Source organism: Triticum dicoccoides, chromosome 6B (genome assembly GCF_002162155.2).
Source record: "Triticum dicoccoides isolate Atlit2015 ecotype Zavitan chromosome 6B, WEW_v2.0, whole genome shotgun sequence".
Taxonomy (NCBI): domain Eukaryota; kingdom Viridiplantae; phylum Streptophyta; class Magnoliopsida; order Poales; family Poaceae; genus Triticum; species Triticum dicoccoides.
Genome location: NC_041391.1, coordinates 670,258,375 through 670,276,056, shown reverse-complemented (window position 1 = coordinate 670,276,056; position 17,682 = coordinate 670,258,375). Strand labels below are relative to the sequence as shown.

Here is a 17,682-nt window from a genome sequence, read left to right as displayed (position 1 = left end):
GCGCCTTGCGAGAGCCCCGCCGCAGCTCGGCCCGGTGTCCTTCTGTGGCGGGCGCCTGTCGTCGGAGCTCTGGTCGTCGGTTCCAGAGTCGGGCGGTTCCACACGGGGGGCGCCTGTCCCGCTGTGCCACCAATCACTTAATTCGGCTCTCTCGAGCTGCCCGGCTCCGGCGGCGACGATGATGGCGGCGCCTAGGCCACAGCAGCCACATGGGATGAAACTAGCAGAAATGAAGAAGGCGGCGGTCGTTGGGAGGAAAAAGGTTGCCGGGAAGCTGGAGGGCGTGCACCAGCTGCGGCTGCTGGACAACCGCTACGTTCAGTACAGGTTGCTGAACGCCCGGGGGCATAGGCGGCCAAGGAAGATGGAGATGGGTTGGTGGAGGAGAAAGGCAGTAGAATGCTGTCGCCATTATTCCAACCCACATCTTTGGATCAGAGATGTGAGTCGGGTTGGTAGGTGGGGGATGGCAGTGACTGGATGACTCGTGGCCGTGTGTGGTGTGCGTGGCTGGCATGTGGAGGCTCTGTCCGGGCAGCGTGGTTTGCGACGTGGTACATAGGCAGGCGGCGAAGCATACTGGCCGGCTGTGGCGTGCCATTCTTGGCTTCGTGCGGGAGGTTAAGGAGATGGAAGATTAATATGGGCCAATGTGAGAGACAGAGAGAGCAAGTGGAAGACCACTTAAATCAAATTCTGGTGGCCAGCATTAGCTCCAGAATTAGTTCAGGGTATCAATTCTGTTCCAATGATTTTTTTTTGTTTTTTAGGTACCAAGTACCTAAATAAACATTAGCTCAGGGTATGGAGTAAATTGAAAGGATTCTCGCCCGCAATTTTTTTAAAGGATTCTAATACACAATATGCATTCAAGTTCCTCGAGGGTATGTCCACCTCAACTATGGGGAGGCGCTCGAAGGGATGAGCCCCTGCTCTGGGGAGAGAGTAGAGGGCATGTTGGGCGCTGCTGCTGGAGGGGATTACGACGTGGGCTTGCTGGAGCTGCTGCTGGCTATTCCTGCTAGAGAGAGAGAGAGAGAACAGAGAAGGAGAGATGGATTCGAACGCCTGCTGATCTGGTCTTGTGGAGAAAAAAGAGAGATATGTCAGGAAGAGAGAGAGCTGAGAGATGCAAGATAGAGAGAGCACAGAGGGATGTTGATTGCTGGACATTCAGGTATATGTACGGTGCTTCTTGTGAGGTGTATGATTCTACAGATTGATGCACATTTAGATAGAGAACATAGATATAGCTTTGCTACTAATTGCTGCTGCTATTGATATAGTCTCATCAGTCAATAGTACTCATTTTGTATCCAGATAATTTCCTCTGTCATTAAGGGGAAAATACATCACTAAACCTTTTGTTTCTAATTGCAAGGTTAAATAATTTTGTTTTCTAACTTTCTGGGATAATCTGTAGTTGTTTCGCTCATTGCCATGCCGCAAGTTTCCGACATTGCCGTGCCTGCACATTGTCGACTTCGTCGGAAATCCGTGTGCACGTACTCCACCATCTGCCGGAACTTCTTCTGACCTGAGGTACATACTACAGTCTCATAATTTGCATCTGTCATCAACTACTAATTGATTATGTATGTTCTTTAGTATATGCTTTGTAAGCTCTGAATAAGTCAATGCCTAAAAGGGTCACGATATTGCTTTTCCATGCCCTTCAGTTTTCTCAATTTAGTTGGCTACCTGAATTTCCACTATGTTAATTCTTTCATGTGCAATTTCTCAGTGGTGTTCATGTAATTACCATGCAGCCTTTCTTAGCAGTGCCTAACATTTGATTGATGTGCTTACATAGAACTGGAACTGTTTTGGATTTTGTAAGGTTGCGGATAACAAGCCAGTGAGCGCTGATGATTCAGTTAGAACCTGCATTTTCTTGACCTCTTTCCTTGTCTGATAAATTAACATGGGACTTTTCTAATGCGATTTATAAAGTTTTATCAATCTGGTGAGCATATGAGGCTGCATTACTGGGTTTATGCTCAGAAGTTAGACTGCTTGCTGATTAATTCGTGTCAAATAGTAGCAGTTTTCTAATCCAAGTTCATCTGATTTTGTAGGGCAGGGGGAGATCCAATACCAAGATTTATGATTTGACATGAGTGAGTATATTGTTCTGACTTTATGATACATGTGTTTTGTACAAATATTTCTCATGTTCAACCGGTAATGAGCATATGCTCTTTTCTGATGTTGCATTAATCAATGTTTCGAAACTGATGTATCTGTTATAAAAATATTAAAGTAATGGATATGTCGATAATTTTCTATCAAGCAAAGAGGTAGATTCATAAGATGATGGTGGTTATAAGGTGCCGTATATTTGTTTTTTTAGTTGAGATTTCATTTCTTTCAATTATTTTTAAGGTATATAGTTTGTATGACTTTGCACAATACAAGATATTTTTTTTGCTATGTGGTCCTCGGTGTCACCTTTGTAAGGATTGCTTCATTTGTAGATATTGTGTTAGGATTTGTATCCCGTTGCAACGCTCGGGCATTGTCCTAGTAATCTCAAAAAAAAAGGTGACATCTTCCCTTAAAAAAAAACTAATAGTGGCATCCCAAAGCCATAGACTCGCGGCCGAAGCAGGCGGCCGCTTGCCGCGGCGGCTCGGCCGCTCGGGACAAGGCGAACAGGCGGGACTCAGAGCAAGCGACTTGCGCGCGCACCGGGGTGCCAAGAAGGACCTGGAGCTCGCGCCAACCTGGGCGGTATGCCGGCGTCGTGCTCCTCGTCGTCTCCTTGTCGGCAAGCTCTGGCCTGTGGGTGTGCTCCTCCTCCAGCCGCAGGTGCTCGGCTCGTACCATCCCGTGTATTTTCTTACTCTTGTTTGCCCGAGCACCTCCCCTGCAGATAGAATCGAGCTTGCCCTCGTCGATTGCTCCGATCCCATTGTCAATTTCGTTCTTGTTCGTCTCCCCGAGCCTCTCGTAACGTCAGCAGGCACCCCCCGCAAGCGCGGGCACGCCACGCGCTCGACAGAATCTCCCAGAGGGCAGAGGCGCATCCCTCGCGACAATGTCTACTTGTCTAGGATCCGACCTTCCACTAGTCTGTACACACTGCCAGTGCTGGTACCACCACCACCAGCAGCCTGCCTGACCATGTAATTTAATTTTGTGTAATTAGCTTCTTGTAGACTTGCAGTGTTGTCCGACGGCACTAATGGCTCAAGTCCCATGAACTTAATTCGGTTGATTTTGTTGCCATGCCGTTGCTAGTTGATGTATCGCGATTCCTGTAGGTTCTGTAAGCTAGAGTGGACAGTTGAGCTGGTGTGAATACACACGATATAAGACATGCATTACAACTACTTAACTTGTTTGTGTAGAGTAAGAGTAACAAGAACAGAAGTTGCCATAAAATTTGTATGGTGTGTATTTACCTAGACCATAGAATAATTCGGACCTTGCTACATTTCCAATAACGCGTCATCTACATAACTACCGGTTTGACAGAATCTGCAAGGCATAGTTGCGGAGGATCGTCGCCTTGAGGTCATTGCTGGCCGGTGTACTTGGCACCTCTTGCTTGTCTGTTTTTGTATATACTACAACCATTGGTGAGTTTACCTTCGGTTAGGGATCTCTAGGCTCTAGCCACCTCTACTCTCTTCTGATCCCGCATTCCCAATTTGGGAGCTAGCTCTAGTCAGAGTTCATTTCAGTGAACGGCTTTGTGCTGACCTTGTGTCGGATGAAGAGTTGGCAGGAATATAGTCCAGCTATGAAATTACCCGCTGTTCGACTGTAGGGTTTATGTCGATGGCACTGAAATCGGCAAGATCATCTTACCCGTGGGAGCACCCGGACAACATTATCCAGCTAGCAGCTACATAATCATCCTTTTCCATGGAATTCGGGCCTTATGCGGCCTTCTGTAATCAATATAATCACCATGACTCTGTATTCTTCTTCTCAATTTCAGGGTGGAACATCGGCGAACTTTTCAATCAGAGCATGCATCTGCCGTGGATATCTCCGTCAGATAGGCGTACGACAGTCTCTGACGAGCTATGCTTCCTACTTGGGAAACCAGGCTTCAGAGTTCATACCGGCTGTCATCAAGGCGAATCAAGGCTTCTCGGCAAGCTGTTCGCGATCTCGTTCCAGAATGTATGCAAGGTCAGCCTTTTGTATTGCAATTTCATGCTTGGATATCCAATACTAAGCAGGGTTTTAGGTACATAGTGGCACTTCAGAAGAAGAAGAAGAAAAAAGACGCAGCCGCAAATCTGAACGGCTCGAGAAGCCCGAGTGCCTACGAGAGCGCTTCAAATAGCCCCTCCTACCGCTCGTCCGCCAGACCGCCACGGCTAATTTTCTGATCAGCCAATCTCAAGTCCTCTTCCACGCTCTCCCAAGAACCCGCCACCCACACCAAGCAAATGGATCCTCGTCGGCGCTTAGGCCGATCACCACCGCGCAAGAGGGAACGCCAGGCATCGCCGGCGAACTACAGCAACCGCCATCTCTGGCGCTCACCCCCACGGGAGCGCGACTTCGCGCCCTCCTGGACAGGCGCGCCTTCTCCTCCTGCGGCCTTCTTGGAGCGGTCGCCCTCACCTCCCCTTCCTCTCCGGCGCTACATCGATGACAGCCGCGAGGAGCCCTACGGCCCTCGGCCAAGATTCGAGCCATGGCACGTGTCCTCGCCTTCAGGACAACGGAGGGAGGCTGACAGCTTCGGCAATGGATTCTTGGGCCATGACTGGCCGGAGTACAGCCGCGAGGGCAACTACGGTACGCCTAAGGGATTCTTGGAGCTTGCTGATTCTTTCCCGGGGCAGAGTCGTTTCGATTGCGGCCGTGGTGATGACTTCAGGCGACCGAACCGCTCCCTGCCGCGGTCGCCAATGGACTGGGATTTGCCTCGCGGGCATTCGCCTTTCTTTGCCGACGAGGGACGCGGTCACGTGCAGTCGCGCGATGACACGTTCGATCGCTCCGGCCGCGGCGACGGCTTCGAGGCGGCTCCACGTCCAAGATCCTTTGAGCGACCACATCGCACGCCCATGGAGCCCGGTGCCGAGTTCCCCGAGCGCTCCCATGCCATAATCTTGGAGGGCAAGAGGCGATGGACACCGTCTCCTCAGGATCGCCGGCGGGGAGCTCTGTCCCCGGGGTCTGACGGCCATGACCCCTGGACGCAGCGCTCCATGGAGAGACTGGGGCAGCAGAGCTCGCCACGTGGAGACCGTGGGGGCTCGTTCCTGGAGACAGGAGACCGTGGGGAGCCCTACCCTTTGGGCCCGCCGCCTCCACACAATCTCGGGGGCGGCAGAGGGGGCTTCCCACCACGGCGGTTCTTTCGCGGGAGGGGCGGGCTCCAGCAAACTGGGCCGCCAGGCGGCAGCGGACGCCAGCGATCGCCTCGCCAGAGCTTGGTACTCCCTGCGCTGCGCACTGAGCCTGAAGCGTCGGGACGCAAGGCATTTCCCCGGAAGAGATCGGAGAAGCAAGTGGCAGGTGCTATCAAGTCGACAGGAGTCGAGGAGCCGGAGCGTCCTTGGGAATCTAAGCATGATGATTCAAATGGGGCGGTCAGACTCAGACCAGAAGCTGCAGATAATGAAGGGGCGATCAAGCCAGAAGCTACGGTGGATGAAGGAGATGGGAGTGTCACCTCTGGTCTGATTGCAGGGATGTGCACAGATGTACAGAAAGGCTACCTCCGTCTCACCGGGCCTCCGGATGCAACAAAGGTAAGACTTTCAGTGAACTCTAGTTGAATTGCTACTGGTTTGAGTGTTGTGAAAGAAGATGCCTTGAAATCATAGTTCCCAGATCCCACTTGCCGTCCATCTTTTATCGGACCGTGTTATTGATCCCATGTTGTAGCTCAGCATCAGTCATTAGCCGTTTAATAGCTGCTTGCAGATTGCATTGCATTGTTAGTATATCTCCTGGATAGAAATTTTCTGCTACAGCCAAACTTGACTAATGTCTGTCTGCTATATTAGATGTTAGGAAAGATTTTGTAGCTTCCATCATTTATGTATGACATCTGTTTTTTGACTGTATATGTATATCAAGTGTTCATTGACTGATTCTTGTGCAAATCTGGCTATGAGCCATTGATTTCTGCTCTAGTATGTCAAATACTGTAGCTATACAGTAACCACTACTCTGGATTTCCTATCTTATTTAGTACTATTATTTGTGAAGTTCAACTTTCTGAATGTCAGAGCCAAATACTGTAGTTATGCAGTAACCACTACTCATGTTTCTCTGAATTCCTTTTCTTCCTTTGATATACTTCTATTTTCCTTTTGCTACTTCTAAACAGCAATTGACCTCTTTTCCTGTCTTTCAGATAAGACCAAAGCTTGTACTCCCTCCGTCCGGAAATACTTGTCATCAAAATGGATAAAGAGGGACGTATCTAGATGTATTTTAGTTCTAGATACATCCCCTTTTATCCATTTTGATGATAAGTATTTTCGGACGGAGGGAGTACTTGTAGAAGCCCTGAAGTTTCTCCAGGTCTCAAGTAAAGACTACAATTTTAAAACAGATCAACTCAAATCAATTCGTCAAGATATGACTATCCAGAACATAGAGGATGAACTTTCTGTGCAGGTTATTCCCACAAATTCTATTTTCCCTATTTCACTTGTGGCACCGGACTACATTGTTGTTCTAACATATTCTTTTCTCTTCTACAACCATTTTCTACCTTTTCAGGTTTATGAGTATCATGCAAGACTTGCGTTGTGCAATCAAGATATGGCTGAACTTAACTTGGTTAGTACTCCTTGAGATACATTAAAGAATACTTGGTTTGAGATATATGGCAAATCTGTTATGTTTGTCTTCTATGCATCATTAGCTATTTGTGGCTGTCCATGAGTTAGAATTGGTACCTTTTTTGCATATATAATCAGCAAGTTCAAACTTATCAGAATTAGAATTCGGGAAAACATGTTCTTTATGTGAAATTGTTCTCCAGCCCTGCCACCCCTTTTTTCGTACGTAATGTGATTATTTGCACACACTTATCTCATGGTATTGCTCTTGCGTGCTTCTTGGATTTTCAGTGCCTCACGAAGCTGCACTGCCTCTACGGGAATAAGCGGAATGGTGGCCATCAGGGTGAATTTGCAGCTTATGATATATTACTGTCTGCGATTCAAGATAAAAATACTGAACTGATGTCGAAACTAGGAAGGTATATATTTATTCTTTCACTGTGACATAAAAAGTAAACACGGTAGGGTTAGTACAGTTAAACTAAATAGCATGGATAGGTTCACTGGCAAAGTTATGTAGGTATGTTGTATACCCTTGTTCTATTAGTGTCATGATTGGAATGTAACAGAAGTTTTCAAAACAAACACAACCTGCTCAAATAAATGCTGTTAACCGTGGCTGTGAACTGATCTTTTAACATTCATCAAAATCAGATAACATACTGGTGTATTATTGTCTAGAAATAAAACCGGCTCCTGTAACTCAACCAGACAGCCATTATATGTCACCTGCCACTGCACCTTATGGCAACTTAAGTAATCTTTTGCACAAAAGCCCTAATGCATTATGCAAGTAAGGTATCGAATCTGAATAACTGGTCCAATGTTTTGCCACTAATTAAAGACCACACTGTTCCTTTTGTTTCCTAGGCTGTCAAGCGACCTGAAACAGCAAGAAGCCGTGAAGCATGCCAAAGAAGTGGCACACAGTATACAGACAAGAAATTATGCATCATTTTTCAAACTCTACAAGGTGGCTCCAAACCTCAATGGCTACCTGATGGGTAAGTTAAAATCTTTCCTAGACTTTCTTATGCAAATGGTCATCAGATATGTGGTTACTATGTTGATAACAACCGTTGGCTACCTTTTATGCTAATTGTAGTTAATGGTAACATGCTTACGATTTTGTAGGTATCTGCTTTGAGAAGATGAGATTTGAAGGTTTAAAATGCATGGCAAAGGCCTACGCAACCAAGATACCTGTCAAATACATATCCAAAATCTTAGGTTTTGCTGCAATTGACGAAAGTGTCAATTGGCTTAAAAGTCATGGTGCTGTTTTATCATCCTTCGAGAATGGGGAGATGGCTTTACTGCCAAAGGTACCTATCTCGCATTATACCTTTGTACATTTAGCCAATCGCCACATTTACTCCAGCTACTAGCTTTCAGGATCCCCCAGGGTTCATTTTTTGCTACCTAGCTGACAGAAAATTATCTGTTCATTCTTTGTTTCTGACCTGAAGGCAATGTGGCCTGTAGCTTTGTTAAATGCTGAAATGAACACTACATGCTCTGAACTGTTCATCATTCAAACACATGATGCATATGTAATTGTAGATTGCACGATGGGTCTGCACTTATGTAATCAACGGATAGTGTGCTGACAAAAGGCTCGAGGTTGAGGTTGTTATAGAAATGATATAGCTTTTGCCACTCTGTTGCCAGCATGTTATTTATCTGCTGCTATTTAAATCACGGGGTATATTTCCTATCAGATTGCTACCAGATTTCTGAAACTAGTGACTCCGGAAGGATTAACCAAAACTGTAAGCCTAATGCTGCAGCCTAACACATGCCTTGCCATTTTGCAGGACTCTACAGCTCTCATCTCTACACCAGTTGTTCCTGCTGACGGTATTCGTGCTTTCCAAGCCCGCTGATCTGATCCGCCGTTCGAAGTGAAGAATCACTGATCGAAACTCCTCTGCTCAAGAATGGTGCTTGATAACGCTGAAACGACGTAGCTCTTGGTGAACTCATCACTTGTTGTATGTCCTCCCTGATGTTACTACAGAAACTTAGCTTGGCTCCTGTTGGTTGGCTCAGTAGCTTAGCTAGAACAGATTGATTTCTTTTTTCAGCTCTTGGATCTGCCATTGCGGCTTGCATGTGGTTGAGCAAGAATATGGGTCCCCATGTAGTAACATTGTTCATATGTGAAGTAGTTGTCGTGGTAACTCGTCGTTTTAAGCGTCTGCCAGGTGATATTCACTTTCTTAAAAACTTGGAAATGTTGAATGAAGTGCTCATTCGGGGGAAGTAGCGATGTTCCTTATGGAACAACTTTTCATATCAGATGTTTTTCTGTCAGTCCACGGTCGCTCTCGCTGGCGTGCTGAGCGACCGTCAAACCTTTTCTTATCCTTGGGGCTCCTAGAACAGCCGACCGTCCTATTCCGCACTATATTCAACAGCGTTAAGAGCTGATGTAAACACTTCAGATTTCCTTTGGCAAGGACAAATTTGCCCATTTTAACTGCAGTCTGTGGTTTGAACTAGTCTTTCTGTCAGGTTAGCATTTGCTAGATCTCCGGACTCCACTAGGAAAACATTTGCAATGCAAGTTGATTTTGGATCCGAATTATTTGTGTAGTACTCATATCACCTGCTGCAGCTGTGAGAGCCAGAATGGCTGGTAAGAACTTGCAGCACCCAGCAGAGTAGAGAAGATGCAACCGCAAGGGTCTGGAGATGCTTAAAACACTGAGGGCACAGCAGTTGCTATCAGAAACCCGCTGGTTTTTTCCTTCACATAAGTTCTCCCTTGTGCTGAGCTTGCCATTGACCCAGAGCCGCGGGAAAAAAAAATTGTGAGCCGAGAAAAACTACGAAGTACTCCCTCTGTCCCATAATATAAGACGTTTTTGCAAGCTAAAACAATTTGCAAAAACATCTTATATTGTGGGACGAAGGGAGTACATTTTAGAGGCCCCGGCGCATTTCATAATCTCCGGGCATTGCTCATGGGAAAACACACACAGCTGCCGCTGCCGAGCTCCGGTAACCGAACAATCAAAGCCCGGAAATAATAATACCTCTTGACCAAAAAAGAAACTTTGAGGTATAGCACTCAAAAGGCTAATTGGAGATGCCATCATACATAATTAATCAGCATTACAAGCTTGCACGGACACAAGTGCCTAGCGCCTAGCATCCGTGAGTTTTGCCAAATTATTTATTACTGTACCTCTGAATCACCGGACACGTCATCAGCATCGCGACTAAAAACTCGAGCTGGAAGGACCCAAAAATCCCAGCAAACTATAGAAGGAACTTATCACATTATCGTGGTCGTGACGCATATCATAATCTAGTTGACATTGTGGAAGGAGTCGATGATGGCATCGGCAAGGTACTCGCACTTCGCCAGGTTCAACCCCGCCAACTCACCAGCTTTCAAAGGATATGCGGGTAAGAATTTTTGGGCAGATTCAATAATCATATGCCAGTAGCCCTCGAGTCTTGAAGCAGTTGGCCCAACTGATTTAAGAGTCGTTACTTTGTTAGATACTCACGGAGAGGAGTAAAAAGTTATCCAAGGAGCTTGAAGAATGCCGAACAAAGCTGTCTGCTGCTACTGCCGAACTCGAAGATTTAAAGAAATCCAAGAAGGCACCTGATGGTAAGTGCAGCAGTAGTTCGGAGATAAGGCTCCGTGAATACAACGAGGTTTCCTAATTATGCTTGTGTCTCGTTGGTAGGCTCGACAGATCGGCTGGAGGAGAAGCTAAGGGCTGCTCAAGCAGATAAACAACATGCCAAAGGGCAAGAAGCCGCTGGTCAACGTGTTTTGACACGGACCATTAATGAGAAGAACAAACTTTAGGATGCCAACATCAAGCAGGCCGAAGAACTGAAGGATTTGAGAGCCCAATTATCGGATGCTTTGAAGGAGAACAAGAAATTGAAAGGCGACATATTCAATATGCATTGTAACCTATTAGTCAAGAATGGTCTCCTGTTTGAAATTTTGACAAGTTTGCTTCTGTAGGTGTGCTAACCGGTCGTCCAGAAGGAGAAGTGTCCGGATTCCAAGGCGACCTGCTACAAGAGCTGTCCAAAGTGCATGAGCGAGCTCGAAAGGCAACGAGGAACATTGCTAAGGCGTTATGGCCATCTAATTCCCCTCTAGGAAGTATGGATGAGCTTGCAAATTTATTCAAGGGAGCTCGTCACCGTTTGGAGCTATGGAAGATATCAGCATGTCGGGAAGGCGCTCGAGAAGCCTGGGCCATGGTAAAAACATGATATACCAAGCTTGATCGGAATTATATGGCCCGGGTCGGACCTCGGGGACCAGATGGACAAGAAATCCCTGTTAGCTTAGTGTATGACCAAGTGAAAACGGCAGCTAAGTTTTCTCAATAGGATTGTAAACTAGACAACCTACTAGAGGGTCTAGAGGAAGAGTAAGTTTTTGAGTCCAAGTAGTAATGTACTTCATCAACAAACTTTTCTCCAGCCGAATTGTAAAACGATTGTCATGGCAGACTTTCCGCTTCAACCTCCAAAGCCAGATGTTTGGAGTGTTTTCGAATATTTTAGACCATTGGTAAACACCAAGGTATGTTCGGAAACTAGGCGGTCCGGTCATAGTTGCTTGAACAGACAAGTTGTATTCGGGGAGTTATGTTATACTACATTTGATCGTAAGAAACATCTTCCAGAGAGAATAGTTCCGTTAAGGGTTCCTTTCCCTGTGCCAGCATGCATTTTCGCGCATACATAAACTGTGATGGGGAGATCACAATACACTTTATAATATGGGGGCGTATATTGCAACGTGGGCAGTTTGTCTCTTGTCCGCCGATCGATTATTCCCTTAAGAATGCTAGCTTTCGGCTTCACCCGTCTGAGGTACACATCCAGATAACCCGTCTGTAACAATGGCAGAGGTGCTCCCTTTATGCCCTAGCCGAACAAGAGGGAATGTAGGGCATAAGCACAAGAGCCAGGCAACCCAATTTGGCAAAAACTTAAGTCATAAAGGTGCATATAATGGCGAAGACAGGACACATATGAGTAGACAACACATATATACGGTGAGCTTGACACTCCAAAATAATAATCAGAATAAGCTTTTGTAAAAAGAACCCCCCAGGTGATAAGGGGTGTCTACATTTGATGATGTATAGCCCTCGGGTGTACGGTTGATCCGAACACTGGTAGAAGTTGTAAAAACTGAAAAATAGAAAAGAGGGGTGAAAAAGAGAAAAGACGAGAGAAAAAAAGTTACAAGTGTGGATTTAGGCGTAGAATATACAGAGCCGAGCGGCGTTCCATGGGTTTGGCTCTAAACGATTATCCGAAGCATTGCGCAGGTGATAGGCTCCTCCAGTGGGAACTTCATCTATGATGAAGGGACCCTCCCATTGGGCCTTGAGCTTGTCCTTTTTCTTCTCTGGTAGGCGCAGGGCGAGTTCACCGACATTATAAGTCCTTGCCCGTACTTCCCTGCTTTGATATCGTCGGGCTTGCTGTTGGTAAAATGCGGAACGGGCCTTCGCAACGTCGCGCTCCTCCTCCAAGCCATCCAGATCATCCTGCCGATCGAGCTCGGCCTCCCTCTCTTCATACATGCACACTCGAGGTGAGTCATGAATAATGTCACAAGGCAGTACTGCCTCGGCGCCGTACACCATGAAAAAAGGTGTTTATCCGGTCGTGCGATTGGGTGTGGTACGCAGCCCCCAGAGTACGGAATCGAGTTCTTCAACCCAGTGCTTGTCTGATTCGCGCAAGGATCGTACTAGTCTGGGTTTAATGCCACTCATGATCAAGATGTTAGCCCGCTCGACCTGATCATTTGTCTGAGGGTGATATACAGAGGCGTAATCGAGCTTAATGCCCAAATTAGCGCACCAGGTTTTTACCTCACCGGCCGTAAAGTTAGAACCGTTGCCAGTAATGATACTAGCGATACACCATAACGGTGCACCACACCGGATATGAAGTCTATAACTGGTCCGGCCTCGGTCGTTTTGACTGGTTTGGCTTCTATCCACTTAGTGAATTTGTCGACCATAACCAGTAAATATTTCTTCTTATGGCTTCCCCCTTTAAGGGGTCTGACCATGTCGAGCCCCCAGACCGCAAAAGGCCACGTAATGGGGATTGTTCACAAAGCAGTGGGTGGCATGTGGCTTTGATTTGATAAAAGCTGGCATCCAACACATAATTGTACAAGGTCTTGCACGTCTGCTCGGGCTGTGGGCCAAAAGAAACCCATACAGAAGGCCTTACTTACAAGATCCCGAGCAACGGCGTGATGGCCACCAAGACTAGCGTGTATTTCGGCCAAGAGCTGTCGTCCTTCTTCTTCGGAGATACACCGTTGTAAGACTTCAGTTGTACTTTTCTTGTACAGTTCCCCCTCGTGAACTTTGTAAGTCTTCGAACGTCGAACAATGCGACGGGCCTCCGTTTGATCATCAGGGAGCTCGTTCCTAGTAAGGTAGGCGAGGAAAGGTTCGGTCCACGGGGCGATGACAACCATGATTTTGTGGGTCGATGGTGTTATCTTGATGTTCGAACCCCCGATGATATCGGAGTTTTGTTTGGAATCTGGGGGTATGGTTGGCTCTAGAACAATGTTGCCGCTGCCATCCTGCCACACTACGGATGGCTTAAAAAGCCTCTCAACAAAGGTGTTAGGTGGGATGGGGTCGCGTTTAGCACCCATGCAGGCAAGTATGTCCGCCGCTTGATTACTCTCTCGAGCCACATGATGAAACTCGAGCCCTTCAAATCAAGCTGAAATTTTGAGTATGACATTATGATAAGCCGCCATCTTCGAATCTTTTGCATCGAAGTCTCCATTTATCTGAGATATTGCAAGGTTTGAATCCCCGCACACTTCAAGGCATTGTATGCCCATGGAGACAGCCATCCGGAGACCGTGCAATAAGGCCTCGTATTTGGCTGCATTGTTAGAATCTGTGTACAGTATTTGGAGCACATAACGGATTGTATCTCCTGTGGGGGATGTAAAAACGACACCAGCCGCTAATCCATCTAACATCTTAGAGCCGTCGAAGTGCATCACCCAGTTGGAGTATGTGCCGTATTCTTTAGGGATTTCGGCCTCTGTCCATTCAGCGACGAAGTCAGCCAACACCTGAGATTTAATAGCTCGACGTGGCTTGTAAATTATTTCAAATGGTAAGAGCTCAATGGCCCATTTGGCAATCCGGCCGGTGGCGTACCGATTATTTATAATATCGTTAAGTGGTACTTCAGAAGCGATCGTGATGGAGCACTCTTGAAAATAGTGCCGCAGCTTGCGGGATGCCATGAAGACCGCATATGCTATCTTTTTATAATGCGGGTATCGGGATTTACATGGTGTAAGGACCATTGATACATAATATACCAGTTTTTGAATTGGGAATTTGTGTCCCTCCTCATTCCGCTCAACGACGAGCACTACACTCACTACTTGGTGAGTTGCAGATATGGAGCAGCATTGGTTCGTCGACATTTGGTGCGTCCAGGATTGGGTTGCTTGCTAACAAAGCCTTTATTTCCTCCAATCCGGCTGTGGCAGCGTCCGTCCACACGAAGTTGTCAGTGCGGCGTAGCAAACGATATAATGGCAACGCCTTTTCCCCTAATCTGGAGATAAAACGGCTTAAAGATGCCACGCACCCAGCTAATTTTTGGACCTGCTTGAGATCTGTTGGTGTTGCCAACTGTGACAAGGCTCGGATTTTAGTGGGGTTTGCTTCAACTCCTCTATTGGAAACAATGAACCCAAGCAGTTTTCCAGCTGGAACGCCGAAAAAACATTTTTCTAGATTGAGCCGTATGGCATATGTTCAGAGGTTGTCGAATGTAAGGCGTAAGTCATCCACCAATGAATCGACATGTTTGGTCTTGATGACTATGTCATCTACGTATGCTTCCATAGTTTTGCCGATCTGTTTTTCCAAGCATGTTTGAATCATGCGTTGGTAAGTTGCGCCGGCGTTCTTGAGCCCGAAAGGCATAGTATTGAAGCAGAAGGGCCCGTATGGAGTGATGAATGCCGTTGCGGCCTGATCGGATTCTTTCATCTTAATTTGATGATATCCGGAATATGCGTCAAGGAAGCACAAGGAATCGTGCCCTGTGGTTGCCACTACAAAAAAAAAGACACATCTGTGACATTTTGGGCCGAACAAAAAAAATTATGTCATACATATGACACTTCTATGACGATAATTGTGACAAAATCCGGTATCATCATAGATGTGGTGGGCTCCTACTTCTATGACAAAAAATCATGACACAAAATGGGCTTTTCGTCCTGGCTGGGCCGGAGATGCAGCTGCATGACATTCTTTGGGCCGTCCATGACGGAAAAAACCGTGGTAGAAGCGAGGGGGAGGAAAATTTCAGGGAGTTGCCGATTACGGTGGGAGGTCAGGGCCGAGCGATGCGCGTTTCTCTCGTGCACGTACGCGTGTGTGTGCGAGGCGTTGGCTCTAACTGAACCCGAGCGAGGCGTTGAGCTCTAACTGAACCCGAGCGATTGCACTGCAGGCTACGCGTACTGAATCCGAGCGATCGATTGATGGTTGTTAACTGAACCCGATCGTGCGATTCCTTCGCTACTGCTGCTAACTGAATCCGATCGATTGGATGAACAGTGAGGATTGCGGGGGGTTTGGATGAACAGTGAGCGGTGGCGTTGCCTCTGGATGAACAGGACCCCGTGGTGTGGTGGAGGGCTGGATGAACAGTAGACGATGGAAGGGTGCCCGTGGAGGGGTGGTTGAACAGGACCCCATGGTGTGGAGGGCTGGATGAACAGTAGACGGTGGAGGGGTGGTTGAACAGTAGCCGGTGGAGTAGTGCGCGGTGGAGGCTGGATGAACAGGAGCCCGTGGAGGCTGGAGGAGGTCGACGGTAGCCCGTGGAGGCTGGAGGAGGTCGATGGTGGAGATGTACAGTATCCCGTGGAGTCCCGTTTTGCGGTACGCCACACCCCTCCCGATGAACAGGACCCCCGTTTCGACCGTAGGAGGTCTGTTTCGTCCGCTTTGCGGTATGCCCGACCCCTCCCGATGAACAGGACCCCAGTTTCGACCGTAGGAGGTCTGTTTCGTCCGTTTTGCGGTACGCCAGACCCCTCCCAATCAACAGGACCCCCGTTTCGACCGTAGGAGGTCCGTTTCCTCCATTTTGCGGTACGCCACACCCCTCCCGATCAACCGGACCCCCGTTTCGACCTTAGGAGGTTCGTTTCCTCTGTTTTGCGGTACGCCACACCCCTCCCGATCAACAGGACCCTCGTTTCAACCGTAGGAGGTCCGTTTCCTCCGTTTTGAGGTACGCCAGGCCTCGTTTCCATCGCATGTTCCGTCCAAGCCTTCCCGATGAACACGACCACGTATTCCGTTCCGACCCAGCCGGTTGGCTCCCACGCGTTCCATTGCCTCCCGATGAACACGACGCATTCCGTTGCCTCCCCATGAACACGACGCATTCCGTTGCCTCCCCATGAACACAAGCCCTCGCCGTACGTATGCGCGAGTAGGCGTTCGAGACCCCGCCCGTATGTACACATACGTGGCCGTATTTTCTTTCTTGCACCCTGGCCGCTGTAAGTACGTGTACATGCTACGTGCGCGCCTCTACTACGACATGTGTGCGCCTCTACTATGACACGTGCGCGCCTCTACATCGACCAGTATGTACGTACACGTTCACGACCTGGATGACAACGCTATGTACGCTTCGACCAGGTGGGTCCCGACTATCAAGCACTTCCTTGCCTGCGAAGATGTAGCTGGTGGGTCCCAGCAGTCAGGGGAGCGAATCATTTTGGTTTTTTTTTGCCTGGACGCACTTCCTTGCATGCAAAGGTGTAGCTGCTGGGTCCCAGCAGTTAGGGGGGCGAATCGTTTTTTTTGCCCGGACGCACTTCCTTGCGTGCAAAGGTGTAGCTGGTGGGTCCCAGCAGTCGAGGGGCGAATCATTTTTTTTGGACGCACTTCCTTGCGTGCGAAGATGTAGCTGGTGGGTCCCAACAGTTAGGGGGGCGAATCGTTTTTTCGGACGCACTTCCTTGCGTGCGAAGATGTAGCTCGTGGGTCCCAGTAGTCAGGGGGCGAATCATTTTTTTCGCGAAATACGGTGGCCCGTCCGGTGGGTCCCCGCTGTCAGGTGGAGGAATAATTATTTTGCGCGTAATAAGGAGGCACTTCCTTGCGGCTGCCATGGACCCAGCTGTCAGCCTCTCCACGTACAATCCACGTCTCATGGAAGTCGTTCCTTGACCATGTTGACCACACCGTGCCGAGAGCACCACAGTGGTGGACGACGGCGAGGCCTAGGAAGGGGACGACGCGGAGCCAGGGAAGACGCGGCAGTGGATGCACACGCGTAGAGGAGTACGAGAGTTCACTGGTTCGGCTGTGCTGCCGTCGCCGCAGAATAACAGGGGGTGTGGGTGAGTGGAGGGATGGCCTGGCCAGCGGTGAGAGTAGTAGGGGCGGTGAGGCCTCCGCGGCAGCACAGCCGGCCACAGGAGGCAGGAGCAGGCGTCACGACCGGTGCTGCTTTGGGCGGCTGGAGCAAGAAGACCAGAGGTTGAAGAAGCACGACGGCCGTTGGATGGACATCGTACGGTCACTGCAGCTAGAATCGTTTATATTGACTAAGTTGACAAAGCCCTTGGTACGTCAACTTAGTAGGCCCACGGGTTAGCTTCCGAAACGGTGCGCCCTAGATGTCAGGGGGAGGAATCATTTTTTGGGCAGGAGAAGCTAGAATATCCGAGATTGAAGAAGAAGCACGGCATCCGTTGGATGGACATCCAACGGCCACTGCTGCAGGAACCGTGTGTTGACTATAAGTTGACAAAGCCTTGCATACGCATCAACTCTGTTTTTTTAGGGGACGCGTCAACTTAGTAAGG

At 48.2% G+C, this 17,682-nt stretch overlaps 1 protein-coding gene across 2 annotated transcripts; it reads left to right on the top strand.

Annotated features, from left to right (window-relative positions):
- The first annotated feature begins 480 nt into the window (after window positions 1-480).
- Window positions 481-9,034, top strand: LOC119326043 (SAC3 family protein A-like). Of its 2 annotated transcripts, XM_037599751.1 has the most exons (9): window positions 481-1,177; window positions 1,424-1,542; window positions 2,079-2,120; window positions 3,950-6,603; window positions 6,709-6,768; window positions 7,062-7,192; window positions 7,644-7,777; window positions 7,908-8,098; window positions 8,591-9,034. In XM_037599751.1, exons 4-9 carry the CDS (start codon window positions 6,565-6,567, stop codon window positions 8,657-8,659), a joined length of 624 nt encoding a protein of 207 aa, XP_037455648.1. In that variant the 5' UTR covers window positions 481-1,177; window positions 1,424-1,542; window positions 2,079-2,120; window positions 3,950-6,564; the 3' UTR covers window positions 8,660-9,034. The 2 variants fall into 2 exon arrangements, with proteins under 2 accessions (XP_037455648.1, XP_037455647.1); XM_037599750.1 differs by lacking the exons at window positions 481-1,177; window positions 1,424-1,542; window positions 2,079-2,120; ... (3 more) ...; window positions 7,908-8,098; window positions 8,591-9,034 and adding an exon at window positions 2,652-2,811 and having other exon boundaries at window positions 3,950-5,726; window positions 6,338-6,560.
- The last annotated feature ends 8,648 nt before the right edge of the window (window positions 9,035-17,682 follow it).